Here is a 21,106-nt window from a genome sequence, read left to right as displayed (position 1 = left end):
ATTGTTGCAAATACCATATCCTTGTGTTAATATCTAGGCTTTTGAAAGTCACTTAACATTCTCATTGGATATAGAGCCAGCATGGCAATGGGCCAGCAGAGAACATCTCCTAAGAAGCCTGTGATTAAAAGACTTGACAAGATTAACTCAAAAAACCGAACTGTTCAAAGATACAATGTCCTTATTCACTCTGTGTAGCTTGATTTAATTTCCAACTTTTCTTTAAAAAACCCTCTACTTTCATATATATGCTTTTATAGAGGCAATTTGTATAAAACCAAATGTTACGGTCATGTATTTTTCTCAAACGTAATCTAGCAAATATATGCAAAAATAACTTTCTAGTGAACCACTGTAAAATTCTCTTTATTGGTTGAATAAGGAAATCTCCATCCACCTTTTGTAATACACTGCTATCAGATTATGCTTCTCTATACTGAAGGTTGTCTTTGGGGTATGAGTAAAAGCAGGAGAATGAAACCTGTTTCCAGGAACAAGTATACGTAAGCAGCCTCATGAAGTAAGGTCCACATTTCATTTTCTTCTGCCTGCCAGAATTTCTCCGAAACAGAGAACATTCAGTCATAAAGCAGAAGATGACAACCTTTCTCTTGCAGGGCACCAAGATGTACCCTGAAGGACAGAATGGGGCCATATCATAATTTATAGTGAATTACTTTGTCCTGTCTGTAGGCCTAACCCTCCAACCCTCCAAGACCACATTATTCTTCTTTCTGGAGAGACTGACCACCTTTGCCCCACTCTTGCCTTAGAAAAGATTATTGTCACTAAACGACAAGTAAATAAGGGAGGTTCATTTCTTTGCTTTGGAAAAAACTGAAGACATTTTAAACTCCCTAATGTAGAAGACATTTGGCTGTGTATTGTTCAGACCACTTACTGTCCTCTGCGGTCATGAATGGAATCCAAGAACTGTGTGCACTGCCAAATCCATTGGAGGCAACCAACCGAAACATATACTCTGTGTACGGTTGGAGATCGCTCACTTCATAGCTTAACGATGCAGAAGGATTAGAAAATAACCTGTATGGGAAAGAAATGTCAATTAGGAAGTTTTCAACATTCAAAGAAATAAAAGCAAATAAATTTCTTACTACAAAAAAATTTTAGAAGATGCCAACATACATTTAAGTACTGTAATTTTCTGCCATCAAATGAGATCTCTTTTAAAATAAATGGCCATTGGCTGAGAGTTTGTAATCTTGTGTTTATATGAAATGTAAATGCTAGTAGTATTGAGACTGACTGCCATGTTGATTTGTACAATAGGTGTTATAATTTGTTAGTGACAGTTCAAACATTATATTGTTAGTTTCATTGCTTTTTGTAATGCATGTGCTCATGAAAAGTTTCAGTGGGAAGAAGTCTTACTTTAAAGGTCATATAAGTGAAAAATAGATAATTTTGCAAAGCAAATGATTATTCTCTAAGTAGTCTGGGTTTTTTTTTTTAACTTTTAAAAGGTAACCTATATTTTTTGTAAATGAGAACCGACCTACTCTTCAAAAATGTTATGTCTATATTATGTAACCCAGCTGATAGATAAAATGGACAAAGTAGAATGCTCACTCTAGAAATTCATGGGTGGAGTCGCCAGACCTCATCTGGAGTTGGTATCTGGGAGAGCCAGGAGCGTTATTACGAGCTGGTGTAGACAAGACAACCTGAAGACTGGTTGGAGTGGCAGATGAAAGCCTGGGAGGCAGCACGCCATCTGGAGCTGTCGAAAAACACAGATGAATTAGAGCAGAGAAAACTGTGGAGAACATATGCTGGATGGAATCAAAATGCTCCATATACTGGAAAAACTGTTCCTCAGGATCAACAACAATGTTAAACATGGTCCATTTAATTTAACATTTTCATTCCTGAACTCCTGTATTTCCTTATTGTTCATTTCAACACAATTACATTAGTATTTCAGTCTTAAAAGCCGGCCCCCAAACAGCAAGACAAATGAATATGCAGCACATTCCCACCTGTACTTCTGTTTATCTAATTGAAAACATGGAGGGAATTTAGTGAAGCAAATATTAAAGTACCTTTTTAATTTAACTCTTTATTCAACAGACCAAGCAATTGAACACTGAAGCAGTCCAAATCTCATATTCATCCCCCCCGATATCATCCATTGCTGCCTTAAATCACACCACTACATATGAACACAGTGGCTTTATTTTCTTTCTTTTTTCTTTTTCTTTCTTTTTTTTTTTTTCTTTTTTTTTTTTTGAGAAAGGGAAGTTTGCTAAAATTTTATTTTCCTGGAATGATAAATAAACATAAGTGGCTGAATATAGCATATTCCAGCCTTAATGCTCATCCGTGAAAATATAAAAATTAAACATTTTTCCCTATGTGTGTTATACAGTTATCCCTTCTCACAGTTATCACTTCTCCTGCCCTTATTCAATTTTGCAAGTTAGAGCACACATACCACTTTTTCTAGTCTAGTTGAGTCTCCAGCCAATCTGTTCTGACTCCAACATACCTGCTTGGTACAATTTACCAGGGAAATCTATTTGAATGATTCTAGAAGCCCTAATAGGAATGTGTAAAACTAAAGCCTATTCTACTAAAAAAAATTGATAAGATGACACTGGTTATTTAATTAATTTTTTCCAACAGGTATACCTCAAATGAGCCTGTCATATCAGCATGTTCCAAATCAAACCAGTTTGTTCCAAAGCTATTCAGAAACCTGAAAGCAAATTCAGCAAAACTCTGTGCCTTTAGGAAAATGACCTAATGACTCCGAGCCTGTATTTTCTGATCTTTAAAGTAGGTGTAATATTTTTCCTTTATAGAATTGTTGTGAAGTTCAGAGATCATATAAATAAAGCACCTGATTTTAGACCCTGATAATTACTAGCTGCTAAATATTATTACTGTTATTACATTGGACTGACCTGAACTTTCTTTAGCATAATTTAATTGCTAGTAATAACATACTTTGTTGGGAACATTCTGATTATTCTAATATAGGTTCCTAATGACCACAAATTACCAGAGGCCATTGATGAAGAAGGAGAAGTGATCAAAATAATGAGAATAAATGAAATATCAGGGTCCATTTCCAACTTCATTTTATACATAACCTTGTGTAGTGTGTCAATTTTATGTACTCTCCAATTCAGAAGAAGCTGTCTGTGAACAATGAGGCTAATGAATGACCAACGATGAGAATAGAAGAATTAGATTACATGTTTCATCAATCTGCTGTAATGGGTTTGAGTTCATTAATAATTCATTCATTTGTTCAATAAACATTTATTGAGGCTCCACTCCGTGCTAAGCAGTACTCTTCATGTGGAAGGAGAACAGTACTGAATAAAACAGACACGACTCTTACCTCTAGGTAGCTTACATTCAAGTGGAGAGAGCAGGTGATAAACAAATAAATATTGTGTATACAATAGTATCAGGTGGCCATAAGTGCTTTGCAGAAAAATAAAGCAGGGTAAGGAAAGAGAAGGTAAAAAGAATTGTGCAGTTTTAGTTACTAGGTAACAACTTCAATTCGATGGGAAGATTATAGGAAGAAAATGCAATTCAGTGATATTTGAACAGAGACCTCACTGACATGAGGGAGGCAGCCATCCAAATGTCTGGAGGAAGAGCAATCCAGCCAGAGAGAGCAGTACATTCAGAGGCAGTAAGGAAGAAAACATTCTGGTTGTGTTTAAGGAACAGTAGGAAGGTCACCGTGGCTAACATGAACTAAGGAGGAGAGAGAAAGGAAAAGTCTTCACAGGAGTTGTAGTCTTCATGGGAGTCGTAGTCTTCACAGGAGTTGTAGGTCAGCATATATGTGATATTTAAAGGCTGAGATGGTGAAATAAACTAGAAGTGAGTGTTGATAGAATGAGTATAGAAGAGGTCTGAGAACTGAGCCCCGGAATCCACCAAAATGTTGAGGTCAGGAGGAAGCCTCTATAGCAAAGGATACTGAGAAGGAGTGGTCAGTGGGGTAGGAGAAAAACTGAGAAGGTATAGACTGGAAGCCAAGTAAAGAAAGAAGGCACATGAAAAAGGAAGGACATCACATGAAAAAGGAAGGACGTATCAGCTGTCCCAACTCGGCTGAGACTTTAAGGAAGAAGAAGACTGGGAGTTAAAACTTTGCATTTGGCCAAGTGCAGGTGTTTGATAACTGCAAAGCACAGATGCAGTGCAGTGCTGGGCACAGCAGTCTGAGCTAAGGTTGTGAAGAGAATGAGGGAGTAAAGAGCAGATATATTGAGCTTAGACAACACTTAGAGGGAATCTATTCTAAAAGGGATTAGAAAATGGGGCAGTAGCTAGTGAAGCTCATGATGTCAAATGAAGGTTTTCTAAAGACTGGAAGATGTTGCAGCATATAAGCATGTTTATTGGAAGAATCCAGCATAGACTAGGGGAAATGATACTGTAGAAGAATGATTGCCGGAGCAAAGTCCTAGTGCAGGAAGAGAGAGGTGAGTCAGTGCACATTTGAATCAACTGAGAGTCAGTGCACACTGGCTACCAAACAGAGCAGGGATAGTTCTCGCATTGTGGAAAAGTGAATGGACAGATGAAGATGTAGAGCAGTGAGTAGATGCAGTGACGGAATAATAGCAAAGATCTCCTTTGATGATGCCCAGTTTCTCAGTGAGCAAAATAAAAGCAAAGGCTCAGTGACAAAGTGTGTGGATGAAATGGACGCTTGAAGAGAGAGGAGATGACATGAAATAATTCTCTCAATTAGTAAAAGTGTGGCATGACTAGAAAGTGCAATAAGATTGCTGCCCGGGGTCAGCTATCCACTTCTTAAGTTCACATTTTTGGTTTGAAGGACATTCATTGCTAAAGACTTTTTAATTGATATTTTATCTATGAACACAAATGGTTTTAAACAATCATAATTTCTTATTTGATTTATATACTTTGATTTATAATAAGTGCACACATAGAAAAAAGAACACTGTGAAAACACAGGCAAAAAGTAAAGTGCAAATTGCATACAATGTATCACATATAAAACCATGTCTCTTATTTGATTATTTTTGTCTAATTTTTCTACATCAAGGAGTATAATGTAATTGAAAATCCAAATTCTGAATTTCAAGTCATTAGCCCCCCCAAAAACAGTTTTTAATATGCACAAAAATCCCTTATGTGTTAAAAAACTACATTGCCTTTCTATTAAGAAAGTAGGAAGAAGTGCCCCAAAGTAGGTTTCATAATAATAATAAAGTGCCATGAATTCTCTTCTGAGTAATAATAAAACAATATGCTCCATTAAATTGGTACACTTTGAATATATTAAATTGCAAAATATTTCCAAAAAGAATGGTCATCTTAAATTATTTATATATAACTACTCATTCTGTACGCTTCCAGTAACACTGAATTCTGGAAACCTTCCTTTCCCCTCTGTTTAACCCCTTTTATCCTAGATTTAATCCTTAGAGGCTCCTTAGCACCAAAGCAATAACTGGGAGCCAGCCATAATTCCACTGCTGGTTTCTTAACAGAAAAGCCCTGTATCCATCAGCTTGATATATTGTCTCCAAGATGCTCTGTTGCTCAAAAAGCTTCTCTCAAGTTTAATATGACCCTCACGGGGCAAACACTCCAAGACAACCGCCTGAATCAACACATCTTGTCCAGTAAATACTAATTCTACACAGCGACTAGATAAAACAGCTACCCCAATCTATAAATTCAAAGGAAGTGGGTTTCTAATAAAATTTCAAATTTAACCTACTTCAGAAGACCAAATTCATACAAAACATTAAGCAATAAACTAAATCACAGATTGGAATAATTGAGATGGTATAATCTCTTGAATGTATAATTTTATTACACTTTAAAATGATATACACCACTAGACTCTTATCTATATGTAAAATGAAAGAAAACAAAAAACCAAATAGACAATGACTGAGACATGTCCTAAACTCCTCTAAGAAAACAAAACAAAATAAAACAAACAAAAAAGCAAATATAAAATGATTTATGTACACATGTCCTAAACCTTTGCTCCCTACAGATTTATAAAACTCTGGGGGTGAGCTCTCAAAGGCAAAAACAGAGGCTTTACAAATGTATTTGGTGACTACCAAGTCTATGGGGACAAGAAGAATATTTTAGGGAGAAAATGAATGCACTGTGCTTTCCATATGCACTAAATTGTTTCTCAGGACATCCCACCAACATGTTACTTTTGTGGTGTGTTTTTTTTGCCTGTGTATGTGCATTTCAAAATAGTGAAATAAAATGCTGTACTAAAATATCAAATAAGCCTGTAATATTTTATATCAAACTTAATTCTATAATACAAGATACTGAATACCACTCTGCACAAGGCTCTTGTTAGAGGCAGGGAAAGGGCAGAATAGTTAGAAGGAGGAATAAAATAATCTACTTTATGTTTAACAGACTAGACCTGACTCAAATAACTATATCATCAAAAAAAGAGTACTCAGAACAAAAGAGGTATAAATGCTATGGGGAACTTGGAAGTAGAAACTCACTTCCAGGGGTGCACTGGGGCTTGTCTTTCAGAGATCCCTGGCTTGCAGAGGCACTGCCTTGGGGATGCTATCAGTTGCTCATCCAGGTTAATGATGTTCTCAGCCTCATTCCAGGGCCTAAGGCTCCCACCAACTCTTTCTGTGCTCATTCCATTTAGATGTGGTGCTTCTTGCTGAATTCACTAAGAATCTGACTCTAGCCTACCCCGAATTACCCCCTCACTTCAGGGATTACATTTTTGGCATTCTCATTTAGGCTTCTCTGTTAACATTAGAGCTACAGTGGCCTTTTACCTATATGCTGCATCGCTGAATAGCCTGGCACATATTCAAAATCCTTGGATTACACATTTCTTCATCATTTTCTGAAATAGCTACATATGAGCAAGGGTTTTAAATTCTACTTTCCAGAATGGAAAATTAAAGTTCAGACACATATATTGAGTCATTGAGTCATGAACAAATTGAAAACAGAAGGCAAGACTCGATTTCCAGTCACTAAACCATATGTCATTTAAAAAGATATTAATTATGAGGAATATGCAGATGTGCTAACAAATGGACAGTCAACCTTGAACACAAGGATGCACAAACAGAGCAGCATTAAATAGTAACAAGTAGGTTAAAATAGATTTCATATTCACAAAACAGTCTTTCATCAGAGCGAACTTTTTGAAAGCATACTATGTACAAGGTTATTTAACGTAATTATTTAGAATCTTCAGAATTACACTCCAAAATTGTAGGGTTTTCTCTTTGTAGGGTAGATGGAGAAGGTGAGGCTCAGAGAGAAGTTAAATATTTTATTTCAAATCACAGAACTTATATAACTGGCACACTGAGGATTCTAACATGGGCCGTTTTAAGTTCAAAGGCAGTGTGCTCTTAATTTTACATCATGAAACAGCCTGTTATAGTAAATGATTTATAATATAGACTATTAAATGTATTAAATAAATATAAAAGCAAACCATTTACATTATTAAATAAATAAGTTTCAATACATGTTGGATTTATTTTCTGTCCAGGTCATATTCTTAAACAGTACCTCCTCGGTCTTATTTCTTTATCATAGCAGGGATTCCCATCATTCCACAAGGTACCACACATAGAATTACTAGCATGAATTTGTCACATCTCCAGAATTAGTCAACATCCACAGAAATTCAATGAAATGTAAAATGGAAAGGTCTTCATGTTAGTGACAGAAAAAGTATATTTTAAAAATTGTGTTTTCGTAGGTATGTCATGGATCTGATATTTGACCATAGAATATTAAAAAATAAAAGAACAGAATCTTAAAATCAAAAGGCAGAAAGCTTAAAAGTCACCAACTTTATCCTCTCATCAAATAAGGAATCCTTGCCTAGAACATCCCAGAAGGTGACCCCAGGCCTCTGCTTGTTCCTTACCAGTGACATGGAAATAGTCGCTTTGCAAGTTGTCCCATCACATTATTGAATAGTCTTTATCATTGGAAAGTTCTTTCTAATGTAGAACAAAGAATTGTATCGGTTCTACAAAACTTAGGGCAAATATAACCTTTTGTTCACATTGAGACCTTCTGAGTGAAATGGGACACTTGAAGTGATTAATAGGAGTGAACCGAGTTGCAGCAGGCATAAACTGGGACTATTTTGGGCAAAAGGGGCATATGGTTGGTCATGCTAACAGCACCGAACTCCTTAGGACCTTACCTCTAATCTCTAATACCTGGACTAGAAACTCAGGTATTTTTAAGCATTTGTCCTCCTCTCCACTAAATTTCCCCATTTCAGTTTAAACATCCTGTTCTCTCCAACTAGTTTCCATGTAGTATGTTTTCTCAACCATTTTCTACCCTGATTAACTGATTTGGATGTGTTCCAGTTTGAGAATGTCTTTTGAACTTACACTCCTTGTGTATTGTGACCACAGCCTGCCACAGGAAGACACCGACTTTCCTTTCTTCAAGTGATGCTGCTGAAACTTCACTGAGTATCTTAATTTTGGCCTGCTTAATACTGGAGTTCATCAAGTTTATTTGTATCAGCTATGTAGCTGACTCAAAATGGTCATATAGATAGCTAAAGATACCAGATTAATTATTTTCTAATGTATACATAGCCTTAAAGGAATATTAAAGGAGCAGAGTAATTAAAGACATGGCATAATGCCCAACACAGTGCGCTATCTATGGAAGAGCCTATAAAAACTGGATGAATAGATGATCAATGGTTAGAAAAATGGATGAGTTGATGGGGGAAAGATCTGCAGAAAAAACTATTTCTCTAATTAACCTAACAATTGTTAGGATCGAGAACATATTTTCTATTTACAAATAAATTGCAATAAAATATGAAAAATATTTTTAATATAAATGAGATTAATTGCTTGGAGGTATTATCAAACTAAATCTGAAATACTACTTTAGAGTACATTCATTTGATCATTCATTTTTCTCAATGTTCTTATTTCACAAATATAAAAACTGAGGTTAGAAAAGGCTAAGCAACATGTCTCAACGAATGATAGATAGAAACCTGTGGTTTCATATACATCCCTTTTGTTTTCACGACCATCGTTCATCTCTCAAAACCTCGTTGAATTTTAAATTTTAAATTTAAGTCTACTTATTGCTTTGTTCCATGATAAACCAAGGTAATGGTAACATAAACCATTTGAGAGCAGATATGCTTTTTATTTACCTTTGTAAACTTCAGAGCACTTAACAAATTTTGAGAGTTTAGTATTGGTCATTAAATACTTGTTAAACAAATGATAAAATTTAGTTCTTGGAGAACTAAAGAGAGCTCTTTTAAAAGTACTATCAAGTACTATCTGCATTTTCCTAACTACAAATATGTTTATGATATAAACTTTGAAAGTTATAAAACAAATGAAGAAAACAATTATCCATAATTACACTACCTAGAGATAGCCACTGTTAAATTATTATAGATAATCTTTCCTGTCTTTTATTCTATACAAATAGATGTGCACATAATTAAGAAAAACATTAAGATGAATACTTACATATTATTTAGTAAACTTTATTTGCTTTACCATATATGCCAGTAAGTATTTTTGGTAGCATGACTTTTCAAATAATTGCACGTACTATTTTTATAGATGCAGAACATTCACTTAACAAAGATGACATTGATGGATACTGAATGATGCATCTTTAGGGATACTTTTTAGAGTTATTGGGTAAACATGAATGAATGCTCTACCATTTCAGATATTAGTTGACTAATTGTTTTCCAGAAAGTTGAATTTATACTACCATCACTAAGGTATGAGTGGTCTGTTTCCCAGTATCCTCATGAAAATGAGTATTTTAAATAATGCCTATATATATAAACACACACACACATATATACACACATATATATAATAATACAAGTATATAATTAAATATATTATATATCTACATGTCATATAATTTGTATATAGTATAATTACATATGATGGATATAAAGTGTGTGTGTGTGTGTATATATATATATATAATTCATTAAGTCAGCAGTTATTTAAAAAATCATCTATTTTATGCCTAGCACTATTCCATAACCTGGGAATATCGTAATGAACAAATTAAAATGTTTTTTATTAAGAGGAGTGAGATGAAAGACAAAAAAAAAAAAAGATAGAGGCGAAACTATAGAGACAATAAAAGATCAGAGATTGCCAGGGGTTGGGGGAGGGATGTATGAATGAATAGATGGAACATGGAGGTTTTTCAGAGCAGTGAAGCCACTTTGTATGACACTATAATGGTAGATACATGTCATTATATATTAGCCTAAAGCCATAGAATGTACAAAACCAAGAGTGAACCTTAGTGTATACTATGGATTTTGGGTGATAAAAACAAGTCAGTGTAGATCCACTCTGTGGAAGAGGATGATAATGGGTCAGGGTTATCATGGAGGCAAGGATATAGGGGAACTCTGCACCTTCTGCCCAGTGTTGCTGTGAACCTAAAGCTGCTCTTAAAAATAAAGTCTATTAACACTTAATGAGAGGGAAAAAAAGCATTTCTAATATAAGGGCACTGAGAGTGATGAGGGAGGGAGTGGAGCAAAGTTAGCATGTTAGATGCAATAGGCAAGGAAGGCCTCTCTGATGAGGTTTTATCTGAGCTGGGATTTGGAAATCACTGGGACAAGCACAAATGAAGCAGACCCAAGGCAGAAGCCTGTCTGACATGTGTCTGGAAGGTATTGTTCATAGAGGATTTGGTGATGGAACAGATGTAGGGATGCAGAGAATGAAAGAAGGATGCTTGACTCCGAAGCTTCTGGTCTGAGAAATTAACTGAAAGACAATATCATTTTCTGAGATGGGTCTAATAGGGGAGGGACACTTGGTAGAGGAAGAAAAAAAATTTGTTGGTTCTGGATTGCCTAAGATATTTTTAGAAGGTCATTGTCTACATGGGACGAGAGTTCATGTGTTTAAGTCTGGGCATATACATAAGGAAGGCATCAGTCTATAGACAGAACTGAAAACCAAAAGACTATGGTTGAAATATTTACAATATGCTTATTGGCTATTTACCATTTCCTAATTTCTAAAATGCTTGTTCATGCATTGTTTCCAACTAAAACTTTTTTTACCTTTGATAAGCTTTTTATTACTTTATATAATCCTGAATATTTCACATTTTTTCACTATCATTTACGTTCAATTAGCACTTGTTACATTTTTAAAATAATTGGCTGATTAGCAGCTAATTAATGTCTTTACTGTAATGTCTTTATTTAATAGAGTTTATTTTGATTAAATCACAGAAGAGGCAGATCTGTGTATTGGTTAAGAGCCAACTTATCTGGGTTCAAATCCTGATTGTGCTAATTACTGAGCAAGTACCAAAATCTCTATGTGCCTCAGTTTTTTCACAATGAAAGAAAGACTAAGATGGTACATATTTCACAGAGTGTGGTTGGGAGGATTACATAAGTTAACGTATCAAGTGGTTACACAATATAATATATACATGATATAATCAAGTACATATCATAAGTACCATGTAAGTGTTTGCTATTGTCATGATCTTTATCTTACCCCCAATGTCTGTCGCATGATCCTGTCATATCTTTACTCACACGATAACTACAATCATGCTTTACTCATTTATTACATTGATCAAAGTATCTTCTTAAGTATCACTAAGTCATTGAATATATCCCAAAAAGCATGTTGCTGGGTGATACTGTAATGACTAGAGAGACATAGTAGTTGTACATTTTTATGTAATGGCAAAAAAAAAAAAAAAAGGGACAAAACATTTTGGGGTCAGCATTACAAGCATTAATATCTTGTAGACAATCTAGCTCAGTTTGTAACTATTTAGTTGCTAACATCGTCCAAATGATTACTTTATGATTCTCTTCATGCCATAGTAAAGATGGTAGGCATGATAGGAATTAAATGTTTTGAGAACCTTATTTGTTCATGGTTCATTTTAAGTTACTTGAAGATAAGCACCATACATTAAGATTTATTGTTTCTCTCTGAAATTTTCCTCCCCAGCCTTGATGACTTCATAATTGAGATGGTTCTAGATATATTATTTGTAATAATAATATTTATGAAATAACAAAGTCCGATCCTATAATATTTCATAACCACTTAAAAAATTCACAAACTTTAGTAAAAATATGTTCTGCTTATACCCAATACAGAGCTTAAATTACCCAGCCATCTTAGTTTTAATCACTTGAGAATTTGTTCTTAATTTTTAATTTTTTTAAATTTCATGGCATATAGGAGGTATATTTATGGGGCACATGAGATGTTTTGATGCAGGCATGTAATGTGAAACAAGCACCTCATGGAGAATGGGGCATCCATCCCCTCAAGCATTTATCCTTTGAGTTACAAACAATCTAATTACATTTTTTAAGTTATTTAAAACTATACAGTTAAGTTATTATTGCCTACAGGCACCCTATTGTGCTATCAAATAGTAGGTCTTATTCATTCATTCAATTTTTTAACCCGTTAAGCATCCCCTCCATTCCCTAAACCTCCACTATTCTTCCCAGCCTCTGGTAACCATCCTTCCACTCTCTAAATCCATGAGTTCAATTGCTTTGATTTTTAAATCCCACAGGTAAGTGAGAATATGCAACATTTGTCTTTCTGTGCCAGGCTTATTTCACCTAATGTAATAATCTCCAGTTCCATCCAAGTTGTTGCAAATGACTGGATCTCATTCTTTTTTTTTTTTTTTTTTTTTTTTTTTTTTTTTTTTTTTTTTGAGACGGAGTCTCGCTCTGTCGCCCAGGCTGGAGTGCAGTGGCCGGATCTCTGCTCACTGCAAGCTCCGCCTCCCAGGTTCACGCCATTCTCCTGCCTCAGCCTCCCGAGTAGCTGGGACTACAGGCGCCCGCCACCTCGCCCGGCTAGTTTTTTGTATTTTTTTAGTAGAGACGGGGTTTCACCGGGTTAGCCAGGATGGTCTCGATCTCCTGACCTCGTGATCCGCCCGTCTCGGCCTCATTCTTTTTATGGCTGAATAGTACTCCATTGTATATATGTACCACATTTTGTTTATCTATCCGTCTGATGACGGATACTTAGGTTGCTTCCAAATCTTAGCTATTGTAAACAATGCTGAAACAAACATAGGAATGAAGCTATTTCTTCAATATACTGATTTTCTTTCTTTTGGGTATATACCTTGCAGTGGGATTGCTGAGTCATATGGTAGCTCAATTTTTAGTGTTTTGAGGAACCTCTATATGGTTCTCCATAGTGGTTGTACTAATTTACATTCCTACCAGCAGGGTACAAGGGTTCCCTTTCTCCACATCCTTGTCAAGTTTTATTTATTGCCTGTTTTTTGGACATAAGCCATTTTAACTGGGGTGAGATGAAATCTCATTATAGCTTTGATTTGCATTTCTCTGATAATCGATGATGCTGAGCACCTTTTCATATGACTGCCATTTGTATGTCTTCTTTTGAAAAATGTCTATTCAAATATTTTGCCTATTTTTTGGATTATTAGGTTTTTTCCTATAGAGTTGTTTGAGCTCCTTATATATTCTGGTGATTAATCCCTTGTCAGAGGGATAGTTCGCAAATATTTTCTTCCATTCTGTGGGGTGCTCCTTCACTTCATTGATTGCATCCTTTGCTGTACAGAAGATTTTTAACTTATGTGACTCCATTTGCCCATGTTTACATTGGTTGTCTGTGCTTGTGGGATATTGCTCAAGAAATCTTTGCCCAAACCTATGTCCTGTAGATTTTCCCCAATGTTTTCTTGTAGTAGCTTGATAGTTTGAAGTCTTTGATTTAAGTTTTTAATCCATTTTGATTCTATTTTTGCATATGGTGAGAGATAGGGGTCTAATTTTATTCTTTTTAAAAACATATATTTCTAAGAACTTTCGTGGGTATGTAGTGTGTATTTTATATATATATATATACACACACACACACATACATGAAGTACATTCGATATTTTCATACAAACATGCAATGTGAAACAGTCACATGATGGAGAATGGGTTATCCATCCCCTCAAGCATTTATCCTTTGAGTTACAAACGATTCAATTACTTTTTAAAAAATTTTTATTTTAGGTTCAGGGGTACATGTGCAGGTTTGTTACACAGGTAAACTCAAGTCATGGGGGTTTGGTGTACAGATTATTTCATCACCCAGGTAATAAACTTAGTACCCAATGGTTATTTTTTCTGCTCCTCTCCGTCTTCTAACCTTTCCCCTTCCCCCTCAAGTAGGCCCCGTGTCTGTTTTTCCCTTCTCTGTGTTCATGAGTTCTCATGTAGCTCCCACCTTTTGAATGCATCTGCATTTTTCTCATTTGGCCTTGCAGCCATACTATCAATGATGTGAGTATTGCATGCCTCCTACAGTTCTTTGTGATTGTGCTAAGTGCCAGGCTGGGATTCAAACATGAGAATTTGGATTCAAAACCTCATCCTCTTTCCTGTTTACTACGTAATCTCCAAGCTATAAATATGGAAATATAGAAAGATTAAACATTTGTGATAAAACTGCGCTGTCATTTTTATATTCCCTGAAAACCAGATCTGCCCATCCTCTTTTCCTCCCTTGCCAGGCACTGTGCCAGGTGACGGGTGCATAATGAAGAACAAACTAGCCAGAGTCACACCATTATGGGCATGATAATATTGTCAAGTGGAGCAAGACTGGTATCAAACAAATAGAAAGCAATATGTAGTTAAAATGTTCACAAAGTGCTATGAAGGAGAAGAGTGTACTATAAGTGGTATCATTAAAGGGGGCTGACTTAATTTTGGTTGAAAGAAAAAAGTCTTTCTAAGGAAGTGGTATTTAAGTTTGGACCTGTGAAATGACTAAGATTTTGCTGCCCTATTATGGGCCGAAAGCTCTATGGTGATCTCAGTTTTTAAGGAATTAAAAGCAGGGCAGCAAGGGTGGGAGGCACTGGTCTTGTAGCCCAGATAAGGAGTCTGAAAAGTGTATTAAGGAGATGAGGATTCACTGATTCCATCAATATTTTAAGCAAAGAAACTACAATTGTTGCTTAGTTTGAAAATACTGAGGCACAGATGATGGTGGCTACTCTCTGGTAAATGGACTGGACTGGATACAGAAAAGGAATGAATGGATTATCATCTTATTGATATACCTTGATTGGAGTTTTTTTTTTTTTCCATAAAAGGTGAGTGCAGAATATGAAAAACAATCCAATTACTAAGTATTTCTGGCTACTTGATTTCATTACTCTCACTTCTGGGAGCTCATTCTTACATGGATCAATAAAGAATCTGCATTCATGTTATTAAAATACCAGAAAGAGATGGGGAAAACTATAGATACCCTTTATAATTTATTAACCTGCCTAATTGTCAAAATATTTTTAAAAACATTTAGAACAACACGGAAGAAAACAGAGCTGAATAGTGAAGGAAAAAGGTCAGTGAATTGTATCACAAAACCTTTACTAAGGTAAGCCATTGTCAAGCAACAGACTTTTTTTTTTTTTTTTTTCCGGAGACAGAGTCTCACTCTGTCACCCAGGCTGGAGTGCAGTGGCGCAATTTCTGCTCACTGCAACCTCTGCCTCAGCCTCCTGAGTAGCAACAGACTTCTTTTTCTGAGATTCGCAGGAGCCAAAAGGCAAAATAGAAAAGAAATGTCATGAGTTACCAATCAATACATTTTCTTAAAAAGTTATTTTTTGTTGTTTTTCCAAGAAGTTTTCATTTTGTGGGAATGAATTTGGTCTAAAATGGACTCTTCTTCTTTAATAAAACAATTTGCAATTGTGTAAAACAAGAAAATCACAGTAAATCCATTAGCTTTTCTGATTTTTTAAAATAACTACATACAACAATCTCACCACATAAAGAACATACAATTTTGTACTTAAAACTAACAGCCAACTTTAACAACATTGACATAGTTGTCTTACATCATTATTTATAAACACATTTAAATTTACTGTCCTCGTTTTTTTTTAAGAGCAACCCCTTCTCCCCCTAGAAGGTGAAGCCAAGCTCTAACTACCTTGATCTAGCCAATATCTCCTTAGGGAATTCCTAAGTAGCCAGCTGGAACATGCAGTAAGGGCAGTTATGAACATCACCACAATGGTGGCCAGGGCCTTCAGTTCCATCAGAGAATGCACTCCACCTGCTCCAAAAGTCTGTTTTGCACAGGACCTAGGGTTACGTCTGGTAGCTAGAAAGAGCTCAGCAACTGCTTTGGATGAATGAAATTTGAACAAAGTTCAAAGTTTTGGTATAGAGTCTTTATGCTAATTGAGTTGTTTATTAAACAACTCAACAACTTTAATGAATGACTTTGGTTAATTGCCCCTTGAACAATGCTAAGATCTTGATATTCATTTGTAAACATAAGCACACTACAATGTCAGAGTTAATGCTGGGGAGGTATTGTACACCAGGCAATGGACTAAATGTTTTGTATGTATCATAACACTGAATCCTCCTAATAGTCCTAGGTGTGAAGTAGGTGGGTCGCGGAATCTGAAACTTCGTAAGATAAATGACTTGCGCAAGACCACATAGGTAATAAGGGGATTGTGCTGCTGTTTCAATCCAACAACTGTCTCCAAAGTTCAAGTTCCTGTTATTTTAAACAATGTTGTTTAAAATGAGCCAAACCAGACCTTTGCCCTTCCTCACAGACATAAAACGTAGCTAGCCTCCTTTCCCTACCTCTTTTCCATCCAACACACAGGAACCTAGAGAACTAACTTGGAGAGTGGATACTGTTTTGAAGAATGGTAAAAATCTAACAGTTCAGAGTTTTGAAAGAAAGCAAGATATTTTTGAGGTTTTAAACAAATGCGTTGTTTAAATTTTTAGGAGGATTTTTTGGAGTAGAGGTTTGAAGAAATCGTCTCTGTCTTTCTCAGTCTATTACTATCTCTTTCTCTCTGTTTAGTAATTTTTTTCTCTTCTATGTGTCAAGGCACCCTTGGCTCTGAGAAAGGAGTCTAGAGAAAAATAGAGAAACAAGATATATAACGAAAGCTATAGGTTTTACACATCCAACCTAAATAAATGATATTTCTTAAGGTTGTCACTAGTGTAGTAGAAGAGTATTTAGGTCAAACTCTGACTAGGAAAGAAACATATGCAAAAACAAAAAAATTTAAAAATCATCATTTCTTATATTAGTGACAAAATAAAATATTTTAAAGTACATTAACAAATAAAACCTGAAGGTGGTACAACATTTATCTTGGTCTTTCACAGACATATTTAGGATTATTGTTCTGAAGGAACTGAAAACTTCTCCAACATTTCACGGAGAAATGGTAAGAATACATCAGTCAAATTGGTGCAAATATTTGTCAAAAATTATATAAAACCCAATGGGCAGATTTCACCTAGCTCCAGTAATTATTCTTCATGAAATAAAAAATGGTTCTGGTGTTCACTAAGAATGCTTTAATTAGAATGGAAAAGAAGCAAGGATATCCCCAGTTACACTATATAATAGGAGTAATATAGAAAGGGGGGCAGAGGTGGGTCAAGGGCACCAGAATAAAAAGACACCACTGAATACTAATTGCTATTGACCATTTTGAGAAATAAAAGATTCCACTTCACATTAGCATCCATAGGACCAAGGTAACACACCTCCACCTCCACCTCTCTTTGTGGTTTAAGATTAAAGAGTTGCTTAAAATTGCTCTGCAAGACAATTTCAGTGAATTTGTTAACCAAGAAACATGAGACAGACTGAAGTCATCCTCTGTTAATTTTGAAATACCCCAAAGCTATGAATGATGTAGCTCACTGTGCTCGGAGAAAAACAGCGATTTTGAATTTCATTAGATACATTATTTGTTCAACTAGACTGTGGAACTGTCACTTTGTCTGACTAATTAGAGGCCCTGAAGTTGGTGGTCATAATGCCCAGAAGAATTTTTTTTGTGTGTTATGTCTCAAACCGTCAACCAAATTTTTTTCCTTTTCCTCACAGAGACTTCCTACATTTAGACACTCTAGTTAAGCCTTTGCTTTCAACATTTGAATTCCTCTTAGTATTCCTAAGAGTATTTCTTAGCATTCCTATTATTTTGAATACCATCATATTCATCCAATTAGTTTCCAGGCAGCATAGATTAAATTCTTTTTTCTTGGGTACCTGATTGCTTGAGCCCTTTGTTTAAAGCATATCTTCAACTGGAAAAATAATTTAAAATATAGGCAACAACAATACTGTTCAATTAATTGTATTTTATTTTTGATTCTAATATTGCTCACTGACTTCGTTTAAAATAATTCACTGAAGAATGTAGCCTTTGTGAAATTAAAAATTGATACACTTACCAAGGTTAACAGTAAGTAAATTCAAGTTCAAGTCAAAGCCACTCTTTTCAGGAAGAGTGCATTAAATTATCCCTTGTTGAATGTATCTAACAAGAAAAACAGCAAAATAAATTACTGAGGGGGTGGATACAGTGGCTCACAACTATAATTCCAGTATTTGGGGAGGTTGAGGTGGGCACATTGCTTGAGCCCAGGAGTTTGAGACCAACCTGAGTAGCATAGTGAAACCCTATCTCTACAAAAAAATACAAAAATTAGCTGGGTGTGGTGGTGCATGCCTGTACTGTCAGCTACTCAGGATGCTGAGGTGGGAGAATTGCTTGAGCCCAGGATATCGAGGCTGCAGTGAGCCGTGACTGTGCCACTACACTCTAGCCTGGGTGTCAAAGTGAGAACCTCTTTCAAAAACAAAACAGAAAATGACTGACGTCGTGTAGAAAATAAACCATTATATTTTAGAGATGGACTCTTCCTCTGTGGTGCCACTGAATCCAATATTCTAAGATACAATCAAATACCAAGAAATTAAGTGACCTTTGAATAGTGGAGAAAATTTTAGTCATTCAATGATTAAAGAATCAGAGCAGATTGGTTATAAAAGTCATTGTAACAATGGGAACGGATATAATATTCAAGTTTATTAATTAAATTACTCAAATAATAACTAGATCTAGCATTAAAATGCTTAAATTAAATGTGGGGCATCTGCTATGGTATCTCTCTGTCAATCCTATAATTCTTATGTTGAAATTCTCACCACCAAGGAAATAATATTAGGAGATGGAGTCTTGGGAGGTGATCAGGTTATGAGATTGTAGCCCTCATGAATAGGGTTAGTGCCCTTTCGGGAGACTTCTTACCCCTTCTGCCATGTGAAGTTAGAGTAAAGAAAATGACTGTTTATGAGGAAGAGCCTTCACTAGACACTGAATCTGTCAGCACCTTGATCTTGGACTTCCCAGCCTCCAGAACTGTGTGAAATACATTTCTATTGCTTGTAAGGCACCTAGTCTATAGTATTTTGTTGCAGCAGCCCAAACGGACAAGACAGCATCCCTTACCTCAACAGGTCATTAATTTCACATTCTCTATTAGTAAAAATAAAACAATAGTCATTGGCAGAATTTAAACTGCTAAAAGACTTCTAAAAACTGATTTCACCTCATAAGTACTAGAGTTAGAATCAAAATTTGAGAATAAAAATTATGATGTTCATTTTTACCACAACAATGATCAATAATTACATGAAGAAAATTTGTAATCAGGCTATCAGTGATAGTTATTTGTTTCTAGTAATTTAGTCACAAAATTATTATCCAGTATAGCGTTGGCATCAGAAAGCATATGGGATTAATGTCAAGGAATTTTGTCACTTTTAGGTTTATGAACCTATGGGGATTTAGAAATCTAAAACAAATGTATTCGTATTAATAACCCTTTTTTATTTTTATATTGCGTAAATTGGAATACTTATTTGTGAAGAATAATATGGTAATCAATACATAGCTTTGTCTAGAAGAAGATCACCCCCAATTCCCAAGAATTTTCAATTGGTTATTTAAAAAATGATTATTGGACATAAAATTTTAAGGGTCCTTCTCCTTAAAATTTTAGTTCTAATGCTTCCTATACTTCAGGAATCAGCAGCCATTAAATAGTGGAGTTCTAATTTGCCACTGTCCAATCTTCTCACATAGGGAAGGATAAAACTGTTCAATGTAACAACTATTATGTGTACTGCATCACGTTGTATCTATTGCAGGCATCATCATAATTAGGTTCTCAGTGTCGATCCTATGAGATAGTGCTTATTATTTACTACCATTTACAGAGGAACAGAGTAAAGCAGAGTCTGATTGTATAACTTGCCAAAGCTCATACAGCTAATAGGAGGGGGGAAATAAAGATTTGAACCAAGTCCTACTGATCTTAGAATTCACGCTCTTTATCAGCACAACAACATGTGAGTGTAGTGTGTAGTGTGTATTTGTGTAGGTGTTACAAATAAACAGAAGAGAGATGGGATGTGGCATTTTCATATACATTATTTTTATTCTGCATAGTATTTTCCCTCTCAAGCAACCTATAATTTCATATTTTCTCAGGAAGTAAGACTTTGTAAATGTTATTTTCTAGGAAAGTAAGCATTGATAAAAAGCTGAAAGTTAACTTTAGATTATCAAGACTATTTCACTGACCATAAAGCCTAACAACATAAGAGAAATTTAGGTTTAATTTTTTCTGAGACAGTCTCTCAAATACATTTCAAGATTTCAGAGTAGCCTGAATCCATTCACTAGTTCTACAATAGAACTGTATCTGGCCATGTCACTGTCAGGCATAGTAACAGAAATTACTGTATGTTTTATTAAAAGCCTATTTTTGTCTCTCTCTCTCTCTCTTAACTAAAACCCTAATTTAGTTGTTGTTCCCTTAGGTACAAAGTACACAGTTCATAATTCATTTGATATAAAATGTCAGTTTAGATTCTTGCCCTTCTTTGATAAATGAGAAAAAAACATGTACGTTTCAATTTCCTCAATGCCAGAACTACCAGGAACAACCCCCTGTTGTGTTTCTCAAAGACCTTTGTGTTAAATTAAACATCAAGATTCAGCAACTGTGGGGAAGGATATTTCCAAGACAGAGAGAACAAATACATGAGACAGAGGGAGACAGCTAATGCTTTTCCTACTAGTCAAGTGATATCTCCCAAAGAGCATCTTTGATCCTCAAATTAGTCCTCACTTATAATTTAATACACCACAA

The 21,106-nt window shown here is 35.3% G+C and overlaps 1 protein-coding gene across 1 annotated transcript in view; it reads right to left on the bottom strand.

Moving 5' to 3' along the window:
- USH2A (usherin) overlaps nt 1–21,106 on the bottom strand; it is a 785,943-nt gene that overhangs the window by 270,621 nt on the left and 494,216 nt on the right. The window contains exons 38-39 of the mRNA XM_007988447.3: nt 1,591–1,741; nt 902–1,044 (exon numbers count right to left, since the gene is read on the bottom strand). Of these exons, the coding sequence (XP_007986638.3) occupies nt 902–1,044; nt 1,591–1,741 (294 nt within the window). The remainder of the gene's footprint in view (nt 1–901; nt 1,045–1,590; nt 1,742–21,106) is intronic.

The sequence above is a fragment of the Chlorocebus sabaeus genome, chromosome 25 (assembly GCF_047675955.1).
Source record: "Chlorocebus sabaeus isolate Y175 chromosome 25, mChlSab1.0.hap1, whole genome shotgun sequence".
NCBI classification, from domain to species: domain Eukaryota; kingdom Metazoa; phylum Chordata; class Mammalia; order Primates; family Cercopithecidae; genus Chlorocebus; species Chlorocebus sabaeus.
Note: the sequence above shows the minus strand (reverse complement) of the source record. Positions and strands in the feature narration are given on the sequence as shown.